This window comes from Aythya fuligula, chromosome 1 (genome assembly GCF_009819795.1).
Source record: "Aythya fuligula isolate bAytFul2 chromosome 1, bAytFul2.pri, whole genome shotgun sequence".
Lineage (NCBI taxonomy): Eukaryota > Metazoa > Chordata > Aves > Anseriformes > Anatidae > Aythya > Aythya fuligula.
Window position 1 is genome coordinate 161,268,199 of NC_045559.1, and position 11,684 is coordinate 161,279,882.

Below are 11,684 nucleotides of genomic sequence, written 5' to 3' on the forward strand. Positions count from 1 at the left end.
GGGACACTCAGAAGATGAACAGTCACGTTTGGGAGCTGCTTCCACAGGCGAAAGGGCATTAACTAGAAAACAGCAACCAAGGTTGTTTTTTTTTTCTTCTTTTTTAAAAAAGCAACATAAACAAGTAAAGTAAAAGGAAACAAAGTAAAATGAAATGAAATAAAGTAAAATAAATAAAATAAACAATAATAAATAAAATAAAATAAAATAAAATAAAATAAAATAAAATAAAATAAAATAAAATAAAATAAAATAAAATAAAATAAAATAATAAAAATGAATCCTATCCCCTCCCCCATCGCCCGGGGCACGGAAAGCACCGCGGCTCGCTGTCAGCAGCCTGGCCCGGGCCCCCGCCGCAAACCCTGCGGGGGATTTGCTGCTTTCCCCCCCCCCCGACCACCCCCACTCTTGCGGAGCCCGGGGCCCCGCTCCGCACCCCTGCGTTTTCAGCCGCGGCACAACGCCCCGAGGAATATGCAGCCCTTCTTCCTCCTCCCCGGCTTGGCCAGGGGCTTGTTGCTGAAAAGGAAGGGGTGGTGTTGGGGGTGGGGGGGGGAACAGAAAGTTAAAGTTTTATTCCACTGAGTGAGTGTGTGTGTGTGTGTGGGGGGGAACAGGAGTGGGGGAAGGGAAGCACCTGGGAACGGGTCTCCTTGCCCGGGAGAAGTCAGCTCCCCTGGGCCGCCCCGTAAAGCGAGCGCTGCCTGCCTCTGAATAAACACACGCGAGCACAAAAGCAGCCCCGAGCGCCGTGCGAGCGTGCACGGAGCAGCCTCCGGTGGAGCCGGGCGGCGGCGCGGCCGCGGGGCCCCGGGAGCGGGACTGCGGGGCTCCCCAGGCCGGGGCCGGGGCGCTGGTGGCAGCGGTGCTGGTGGCGGAGGCAGCGCTGCCCTTTTGAATGCCTCCCACAGCTCGGAGTGCTGGCAGGGCGCTGGGAGCGCCAGTGAATGTAGCCCCGCAGAGCCAATGAGCTGGGACCGGATGCGATATATCCTCTGGGACAACAACTGCTCTGTTCCTCCTCAGATCCACATGACGCCATTTACTGCTGCTTTTGCAGAGAGATCACCCTACCTCCTCCGGAAAGAAAAAGAGAGAGAGGGGGAGAGCGAGCGAGCAGAAAAACGCCGAGCCCCTACAGCTCAGATCTCAAATCTTCCTCCTCCTCCTCCTCCACCTCCTCCAAACACACAACAACAACCACCACCACAAATCCGCTGCGCTCCCAAAACACCCCCCCGATTGCAAACCACAGCGCTGCCTGCAACACACGCTCGCAGAGGGAGCGAGAAAGCTAGAGGGAGAGAGGGTAGAGGAGCTTGCAGCGAGCAGCCTCTCAGCAGAACGGCTACATTGCACAAGTTGCTTTTTTGGAGGAGCTCAGTGGAAGAAAGCTTTGGGATTTTATTTTAGATCCACTTCATTTTGTTTTCTTTGGCTTTCCCCTTCCTCTCGATCATTTGCAACAACAACAAAAAAGTGACTTGGTATTGGCGATTCGGCCTCCTGTTCATTGACGAAAAAAAGGAAAGTGTATGTGAGAGTGATTTCTTTTTAGAAGCAAAGAAACCCCATCCAGATCCGGAGAGGTGTTTTTATTATTATTATAGTATATACGCGCACACACGTATTTATAATCGATCTGGGGATAGGGACCTAACTTTGCTCTGGACTTTTTACATGGTGATCATTCTTATTCTAATTTGCAAGTTGGACTAAAGCAGAGTTTGGAAAAGAATTTTTTTTTGCTTTAGGGCTGGATTTATTTGCAAACCGCAGGAAGAAGAAAATACAAGAGAGAGAGGGGTTTGGTGCAGCGCCGCGATCACGGTGAGAGCCTTTTCCTTCTTTGCAAAACAAGCTTTTCAGTAACCCCCCCCCCCCCCCCTTGGTTGCTCCAAGAAAACTCGTGGAAATGTTTGAGGCCGATCCCTTTTCCATTCGCACAGGTTCTCCCTCTCCCCCCTTCCCCTCTCCTTCCTTTCCCAGAGAGGAGCTGGAGGTGGGATTTCGGAGCGGTTTCTCTCGGGGGGGGGAGCTCCGCTGGGGTTTTGCGGGCTGAGCCGCGTTTGCGCCCCGCTGGGGTGCCGCGGGGGGCGGAAAGCTGCGCGGGGGCCGCGGGACTGCGCGGGGGTCGCAGGCAGTGGCAGCGGGGGCTGCAAGGGGAGGCGGGGGGCTGCGACGCGATCTCCCTGCTGCGGGGAGCAGGGCACGGCCGGTCCTGAGCGCCCCAGCCCCGCCGGGCACGCGTGGGCTTCCGACGAGCCCCCGGGGGGTGAAGGGAGGGCGCGGCGGGGGAGGCGAGGGCAGGGGCTGCTTGTGCCCCCCGGCCCGAGGGAGAGCGAGCACCCCGCCTTCCAGTGCGTGATTTACGCCCGTCTTGTCGTGGCGTTGGGAGATCCGTGCAATTCGGAAGTGAGTGCACGCCTGGGATAAATATGTGTATGTGTGTGTGTACATGTATATTTCTCGTGTGATGAAATTAATTCGATCCAGAAGACGGGGAAACTTCTCCCCCCACGTTAAAGTGTGCAGAGTGCATGTGTGGAGGAGTAGGGAAGCTTCTATTATTTTATTTTTTTTTAACCTTTTGGTGGGTTTACTGTGCAGCAGCCCCCATACCAAAAAAAAAAAAAAAAAAAAAAAAAAAAACCAAAACAACAACAACAAAAAAACCTGCTGGTGTTTTCTGCAAGTTATTTGTGTGTCAGTTTGCCCCACCCCGATGGTAAAGTTCCTTTTGCCCTAATCCATAGTCCGATCACACACTCGGCCCTTAATGGGGGTTTCAAAGCACTTTGAAAGAAGAGGAGGTGGTTGGTGTGTGTGCGGTGGGGATGGGGGTGGGGGTGCCTTGCACAGGCTCCGGACACAAAACAGAAATTCACGGGCAGAGGACTTCTACCCCTTAGGCTCTCCTTCTCCCAGCCAGCGAGACACGGGGTTTTTCCACAGCACGCAAGAAGCCCCTTGTGCTTCGCAGTTCCCCAAACTTGCGAGCACTAAACCCGGCCCCCCACTCGCCCTTTTGAAAATCCCAGCTAGAAAAAGTTAGCAATCATGGCACTTGAGCTCTGCGAGAGTGGACTTTGGCTTTTGGAAGTGGGGAATGGTGTTATCACCCACATGCACACACAAAAAGGCCAGCGCTGCTTCCCTGGGCTTGGTGGATGGAAAGGCGAGAAGTGGTGGGTCAGAGGAGTTTTCAGGCATACGTGTGTTTGCAAATAAACGTGCTGGAGCTTTACATCTTGACCTGTTAGCAGATCTATCAAAGAGAAAGGAAGGCAGACCGCCCGGCTAGGACTGATGTTCAGCTAGAAATGCCTCCTGGGCAGGGGCGGGAGGGGGGAGCTGAAGTTCAGACAACTCGCTGAGAATGGGTAAAGCGAGAGGAGCTTTGGACCTGAAGGGATGCTTATGGCGAGGCGAGAGGGGGTAATCTGCCTTTACCCAGCTGTCCTGGGGGTGTTGTCTCAAACCGTCTGCAGGGCGCCGGGCATTACCGGGCAGGGGAAGGCTTCTTTAGCATCTTTCGGGGGAGGGCACGGGGGGGAAGAGTTAAAAGGAAACGTGGGGTTGACTTTCCTGATAAGTCGGCTGCGGCCGCCCCCTCCCACCTCCCAGCCCAGGGGATGTCTCCTCTTTATCTCCAGGTTGTCTGCACTGACGGGGCCGCTGCCTTGCCTGCAGCTTCGGCGGGCGGGGGGCTGCCGCGCCCCACCTGCTGCAGGGAGATGGAGGGAGCAAAGTGCCAGAGCTTCTCCTCCAGCTCCCACCTGTGCGTCTGAGGGGGGCTCTGCCGCCGAGACCGGGGTCGTTTTAAGCGCCTCGCAGGTCAGGGTCAGCTCCGCTTTTGCGCTGGGTTGTCACTGCTGGAGAGCCAGGAGTTTTGCTGGCTAAAGTCTGGGCGGGGGGTAGAGGGTGGAGGGCAGATAGGGTTACCGGTTGCTCTCAAGGATGGGGAACGTATTTTACATTCTTTTTTATCTCTAGACAGTTTTAGATGAGGGAATGCCTACTTAGCCAGTTGGCTGAAGCATTTTATACTTTAAAACTTTACTTTGAAGAAAACAGAAGCAGTGCTTCAAGACAACTTTGCAAGACATTTTATTTTATTTTATTTGGGAGGGGGGCACCATGACACTGCCTGCAAAACCAGGATTTGGCAATATTTAAAGCATTAGGTCACTCTTAAAACTTCAGGGTTTTTTTTTTTATTATTATTATTTTTATTTTTGTTTATTTGGAAAGAAAACGTACTTGAGGGTAGGATGCCAGGAGTTAAAACATTAAATGTTTTCCGCTGCTGTTAGAATAAAGACAGTGTTTTGAGATATTCATTGTTAAAGTGTTTGGCTATATTTTATTATACTGTGGTATAGTATTATTGTTGGTAACTGATGTGTACAGAGTAACACTATGGTGCTCTTTCTAGGTATAACTGAAGACATTGTGTGGTCCTTGTAAGAAGTTTGGTTCCTGCTTGGGTTTTAATTGTAAAATATTGTTCTGGATTTTTGTGTAGGTAATTGGATTTGGGGACAGCTTTAAAATATGATAAAGGCAAAACAAATACTAACTATTTAGAGGTCAGTGCTTGAAATTTGTGCATATTTTAATGTGGAAGTTAGTTATGTACAAGTTCACATATTCTGGGTCTTTTACTGGCTTTCCATTTAAATTCTTCAGTTTGCATTTCAACTTTGTAGTTAATGATCCTTTAAAGTAATAATTGCAATCAAATAGTCTTCTTGGATGCTAGCTTTGTTTGATTGTATTGTGCATGCCTCTGTCCCACAAGCCACTCTTGGTAATATTCACAATTGGAAATGTAGTCTATGGAATTTTTTACATGTTTAAAAAAAAATAAAACTGGTAGCATTGCTTTTGTAGTATTGATCCTTAAAATAACAATCGTAGTGGATTGTCACAAGTATGACACACACTAAAATATTGGAGAAAGATATTTTTACTTCTGCTGTTGAAGTTTTTGGTAGCACTAACTCATTTAATGTCTAACCTCAAACATTTTATTGCTATTTAGTGTTTTTCTTGGGACCATTGGTATTAAACTAAAATTTCCTATTTACATCATGTAAAGTTTAATGTGTAAAGAGACTAGCCTACCAAAATATTATCCAGTTTTAAACAAAATTGGAGAATTATGTCTGTCATCAGCAGGTCACATTACACTTGCTAAATATTTTCAGGCTCTTTTTTTTTTATTATTATTATTATTATTTAATGTAAAATAAGTTTTTCAGTAGTATCATGTAAAGAGTGACTTCACATAGCTGAAATTTACCAACATTAGAACCCGCAGTCTAACCAGAAGATGGCCTAGGAAGTCTTGGTTATCAGGTGTAATGCCTAGACTTTCTAGAGCCATGAGTTAAAATACATGGACCTAGAACAGAATCTTCTTTAAGCTCTCCTCAAGAGTAGCCTAAACAGGCCAAGTGAGGCATATTCAGCTGACCTGTGCTACACTCCATCCTAGATGTGACTCCTTTTTTAATGGCTGATTCATTGCTTGAATGTGTGCAGTTCTGTGGGATCCTGCAGGCCGGAAAGGCTGCTGGAAAGCATGAGATGTGTTGCAATTAGTGAATCCTCTCTTTGTTGCTCCAGGATTTCAGATGTGTTCTAAGCCTGCTGGAGTGAGCACGCTTCCGGGCACTGATGGAGACAAGAGCTCAGCACGGTAGTGGGTCGCAGGTCTTGCTACAGGCTCGACGTGACAGTGGAAGACCACACGGGGAGCCCGACCTGAGGGATGTCCTGGCACAGCAGGTTCACGTCTTGTCCTTGGACCAGATCAGAGCCATCCGAAACACAAATGAGTACACAGAGGGACCGACAGTGGCTCCACGGCCTGGGGTCAAGTCCACTCCTCGCCTAGCAACCCAACCCAAAAATGAAAGGCCCCATGGCTTGCCTGAACATCGTCATTTTAGCCGGATTCAGCACATGCAAACCCACGTTTCTCCTCGGGCACCTCTGTCCCGCTCCATCAGCACAGTCAGCACAGGTTCACGGAGCAGTACAAGGACAAGTACGAGCAGTAATTCCTCCGAACAAAGACTTCTAGGATCATCTTCAGGGCCTCTGGCTGACGGGATAATCCGAATGCAACCCAAGTCTGAGCTCAAGTCAAGTGAGCTGAAGCCGCTGAGCAAAGAAGACTTGGGAACGCACAGCTACAGGTGCGAGGACTGTGGGAAATGCAAGTGTAAGGAGTGCACTTATCCAAGGACCCTCCCATCATGTTGGATCTGTGACAAGCAGTGTCTTTGCTCAGCCCAGAACGTGGTTGATTACGGGACTTGTGTTTGCTGTGTGAAGGGCCTCTTCTATCACTGCTCTAATGATGATGAGGACAACTGCGCTGACAACCCCTGCTCTTGCAGTCAGTCGCATTGCTGCACTAGATGGTCTGCCATGGGTGTGGTTTCCCTCTTTCTGCCTTGCTTGTGGTGTTACCTGCCAGCCAAGGGTTGCCTTAAATTGTGCCAGGGCTGTTATGACCGGGTAAATAGGCCTGGGTGCCGCTGTAAACACTCAAACACAGTTTGCTGCAAAGTTCCCAGTGTCCCCCCCAGGAACTTTGAAAAGCCAACATAGCATCACTAATCGGAAATAGTCAAGTAATAAGGATTATTTTAACATACATATGCAACCAACTAAGCAACTATGGTCTTGGCACTGTAGTAGAAGGGTTGGGGATACACTTTGCTGTTTGCAGTGACATGCTTTTCTCTTTGTGTGCCATCTTAACTGATATGCTTGCTAGAATCCAGCTAGTGGGATACAGGGAAAGAAAAAAAAAAAAAAGGATACAGTACATTGTGACCCACATATTGCATAAGCTAAAGCAACACAGACACTCCTAGGCAACTCTATTGTTTGTGAATAGTACTTGCAAAAATTTGTAAATTAGCAAATGACTCCCTTTTTTCATTGTTTTCTGCCAGAGATAATGTGCTATATTTTTGTATATACAATAATATTTTCAACTGTGAAAAAGTAATTCGTGTCATAAGACATGGCACAGTCACAAAATATTATACTAATATGTTGTACATTCGGAAGAATGTGAATCAATCAGTATGTTTTTAGATTGTATTTTGTCTTACAGAAACCTATTACAAGACTCTGATTTCCCTTTGGACTTCATGTATATTGTACAGTTACAGTAAAATTCAGCCTTTATTTTCTAATTTTTTTCAACATATTGTTTAGTGTAAAGAATATTTATTTGAAGTTTTATTATTTTATAAAAGAAATATTTATTTTAAGAGGCATCTTACAAATGTCACCCCTTTTTATGAGGACGTCATAGTTGCTGCAAATAAGGGGTGAACGATGCATATGTTCACTATAAAATAGAAAATATATTAACGTTTGAAATTAAACTGGGCTACTTGTCATTTTTTTCCCCCCCATTTATTGTTCTGAGTTGGGAAAACCAGTACTTCAAATTGCAAACTTCAAAATAATATAGTCACAGTGACTTTAATCTGATCATCTGGAAAAACAAAATAGAAGTGTACTCCAAGTGTACTTTTATTTGTTTACTGCTTCATCTGAAAATAATGCATGATTTTCACTTCCTTTACACAAATGTCACATATGCTGTTCCTACATCAGAGAAGGAAAATGGAATAGGAAAATGCATTAATTCATTCCAGACTAGGACTAATAGGCACTGAAAGCTTGACCTATTCTATAAGTGATGAGCTTTTGTGCTTATGATAGGAAAAAAGTAATCATCCACAAAAAAAAAAAAAAAAAAAAAAAAAAAATTGATATGGTGGGTGCAAAACTTTGCAGGATTATTTGTTAAAAGCAGAAGAATAGACCACAGGGAATGATAGGTCTGAATGTGGTCCAGCCTTATGTCAAACATTTGCTTCACTTGTAATAAGAAAGTTGCTTGATTTGTCATTTGTGGCAGTTACCTTCCACTGAGGTCAAAATCCTTTTCCTGCCAAGTTTCCCACTGGAAGTCTAGAGAATGATTTACCTTTCTTTATTAACAAACTATCATTTCCTGTTCTGAGCATGTCTCTCAAAGTTTAGAGGTCTTAATGTTGAATTTTATTTATACATTTCTTAAGCTGACATTCAAGAAATAGTTGTAAGTATTTTTAAGCTGACGCATAGAAAAATCTCACAGCCTTTTCTGAACTCTCTCCAACAAAAACAAATTATAACTAATAAATTTAGTTATTCACTAAAGGTTGAAAAACAGAGCATCAAGTAAATGTTACATCTTTTTGCCCCTGAATTTTAATCTGTGTTCTGGTGTTTGAAGCAATTTACATTGCAGTATTCAAAAACCTGTGTGTTTGTGTGTATTGGTTATCAGTCATCAAATGAAATTAAAAAGTGCAAGTCCTGACTAGTTTGCAAAACAAAAATAGATGAGACATAGGCCTTGCTCATTCTCTCCCTTTCTTTCCTCCTTACCTCTCTAGTGAAAAGAAAAAGAAAGAAAAAAAAAAAAAGCTGTTTTTCTTTCCTCTTGCATGAACTGTCTGGATAATTTGGTATACAGAGACAAACAGTATATATTTAGCCTTCTGAGTCTAATTTGCCAGGAAGAAGGTAGCTTACGTTACATGAGTAATTTGTCTATTCCTAAAGTGTGTCAGTATATTGTGTTGGGGTATATATGTGGGATTGTGTTTCATTGCTGATAAACAGGGATTTTTAGTTTATTTTTATTAACAGAAAATTTGTTCTGAAATGTTGAAGGGGTTGGTAACCTTCCTCTGTTCTAATTCAAAAATCAGGTGCTAAAGCTTAAACGGTCCTTGGTTAGACTTGCAATCATGCTGGTTGAAAACAAGCCTGGGAATAATCAACTAGCCCATTCATTGGGGAAATCTTTGACCTTTAGGCTGTATTTTGGAAACCAACACAACACTGATTTTTGTACACAGTGTACCCATTCTTTTCATTGTATTAATGAACTTGACAATACTGAAGATTAGCCCTAACTTTTCAGTGACTTATATTTCACTCAAGGAAGGTAACTTGAAGGAAAGCTGAGGGTGAAACTTTCAAACTGCAGCATGGCTGAGCAGTGTAGCAGTCAAGAAAGGCGCAACTCCAAGTCCTCTTAAAGAAATTATAATACTGCAATTGTTTTGTTTTGTTTTGTATACTAACAAATATTTTAACTACTTAGGTTCTAATGGAAAGGGAAAACCATCTTCCTGTTGATAGTGAAATTTGAAGCTGGTCTTGACATTGAACACTGGTTGTCACATTCCACTTGGTTCTTAGTGAGGATAACTAGTACATTCCTCCTCAGTATAGTAAGCATGCTACCAGCGAATTAGGTTGTATATATGACACTTGGGAATGAAGGTATACACAGGAAGATGGCATTATGCAGTACATTGGTCTAACTAGTGTTCTGGGATTTAGGCTTCTGTTAGTATAAATTAGCATGTGTGCAGTAGACTCTTAAAAGTTGGCTTCTGCATGTTAGTTAACAACCTAATATTACACTTAATTAGATAAGCTTTACTATTCTAAATAAAACCAAAATCTTGCCTCAAATAGATTAGATTGTTTCAGTAAGAATTAAGAGGGCTTTTCAAGTGGATTGAGATAATGTTATTAAAGCATACCTGCTTTGTCCTTTGAGATAGGAAAGTCTAGGTCTATAAAAGGAAAATTTTCCGTACACAGGTTTTGAGGATAACAGTAAAAGCTGTGCCAGATATACACCCTATAGAACTTTGATTTTAAGAGAGCTATTAAGACAGGAGAGAGGGGAAAACCCTTCTTACTGCTCCAATTGTTGTGTTGTTGCTTTAGTGTTTTGATCTGTGAACCTTTTATGAATTCTGATGTCATTGTAATGTTTGCATAAAGTTAGAGACTTGCAGGATTGGACTGACAGTTGGCTATAGTAACAATGGAAACAAATAGCTTATAGCAAATTATTTTTCCGTATGGTGTGAGCTACAAATAAATACATCAAATTTGCTTGTACAGTAACTTAGGAATGTCTCTATTAATATCCTCAAGCAAATTTTTTATTTTGCTCTTTAATGGTTTGAGGCTGATTATAATTTCTTTTTTGAGATAGTGATCATAACAGTAAAAAGAAAAAGAAACTTTGATTCAAGTGGAAAATAAAAAGGTATAGTACTTTAGATGGAAATAAAATGTGTTCTTCAAGGATTTGAGATCATATTCAGGTGAGTATTTACATATTCAAGTGAGTTACCTAATCAGTCTTCAAAAGAAAATTCTTCAAATGAACAGTACAGTAGTTATGTGGTCAGGAAGATTAATTCCATAGTTATGGAATTACTTTTACACTTTCTTACCAAACCATCAGCTTGTCTGAGGTGGAAGTGATTTGACAGTAGCAAGGTACTGATCACTTACTGCACCATGCATGATTTGCTTTTTTTTTTTTTTTTTTTTAATGCACGACATGAACTGATATAATTTTCACTTTGGAAAATACAAAATTATTAGTTTTTGTGATGAGTGAAATCTTAGGGCTTATTCTTAAATGATAGGGGAGAATAGAATGCATTTCTGCACTGCAGTAGAACATTCAATTATTTTTAGGAATTAATTGTTGAGGAAGAAGGATTTGAACAGTCTGTCTTGTCTCAGATGTTCCTAGATGTGTGCAGGTACAGTGAGTAATAATGATCTCATTTTCTGAGACTAATTTCTCAATCAGACACTGGAGCAAAGACCCAGAAAGAAATTGGCTGAATATGAGAGCATCCTTGATTGAGTAATGTCTGTATGAATAGGAGTTGGATAGACTTCTTACTGAAAATGTCAGCTGTGTATTGGCTCATCTTAAATAAATTAATTGCAGGTTGGGGTCACAGGTAGACTAAATGGTGAAAAAAACATATCAAATCCTTACTAATGAAAATACTCAATTTGCTTTCTTTTTTATTTTTCCATTTTTTTTTTTCATAGAAAAATAAGCAGTACGTTTGTTGTTGTTGTTGTTTTAATTAGAAAACTGGAACTGTGCATAATATGATTTAAAACAGGAAATTTAGAAAAAGAAAAAAAAAAGATATCTCATTGAAATTAAGACTCTTTGACATGAAAACTCTGGGCACATATATAGTATTTCTTTTTTCCAAAAGCATTGTTTCAGTCTGAGGAGACCCTCTATATATTAATCTTATTTCTCTCTTTATATTTCTTCCCTTTGGTCCTGGTCCCTGTCCCTCCACTTGACCCTTCCTCACCTTAATACATAAGGGTTTACTGCCACTTATTGGGACAAAAGGTGAAAGAGGAGGGTGCAACATTCTTATTAGTATACACCCTATAAAGTTGAAGACAAGGTGGAAAAAATGATTTCCACTGTAGCTATCCTGCACTTTAGAGAGATATAAAGTGTTTTTCCATTCATGTGACATTGAAATACACAGTTCCAGAAAACATCCTCTTTTCTTTTCTTTAGTATGGCTTTTATTGCTAGAGAATATTTTGTGTGTCTTTAAGTAGTTACCCTGTGTTTTAATTTAGTGTTGTTCTGCTTCAGATGTCAGAAACAGAGGTCTTACTACAATAAAAATATTTGTTATTTACTGTTCCTCTGTCATAGGCATTGTTGAGAAAGCCAATGCAACTACCTACAGGCATAGGTAGAATGGATTTCACTTGATGGG

At 42.5% G+C, this 11,684-nt stretch overlaps 1 protein-coding gene across 1 annotated transcript; it reads left to right on the forward strand.

Annotated features, from left to right (window-relative positions):
* The first annotated feature begins 1,021 nt into the window (after positions 1-1,021).
* SPRY2 (sprouty RTK signaling antagonist 2) lies at positions 1,022-6,841 on the forward strand. The gene is made up of 2 exons (XM_032201551.1): positions 1,022-1,833; positions 5,638-6,841. The coding sequence occupies exon 2, from the start codon at positions 5,689-5,691 to the stop codon at positions 6,628-6,630; it is 942 nt and encodes a 313-aa protein (XP_032057442.1). The 5' UTR covers positions 1,022-1,833; positions 5,638-5,688; the 3' UTR covers positions 6,631-6,841.
* The last annotated feature ends 4,843 nt before the right edge of the window (positions 6,842-11,684 follow it).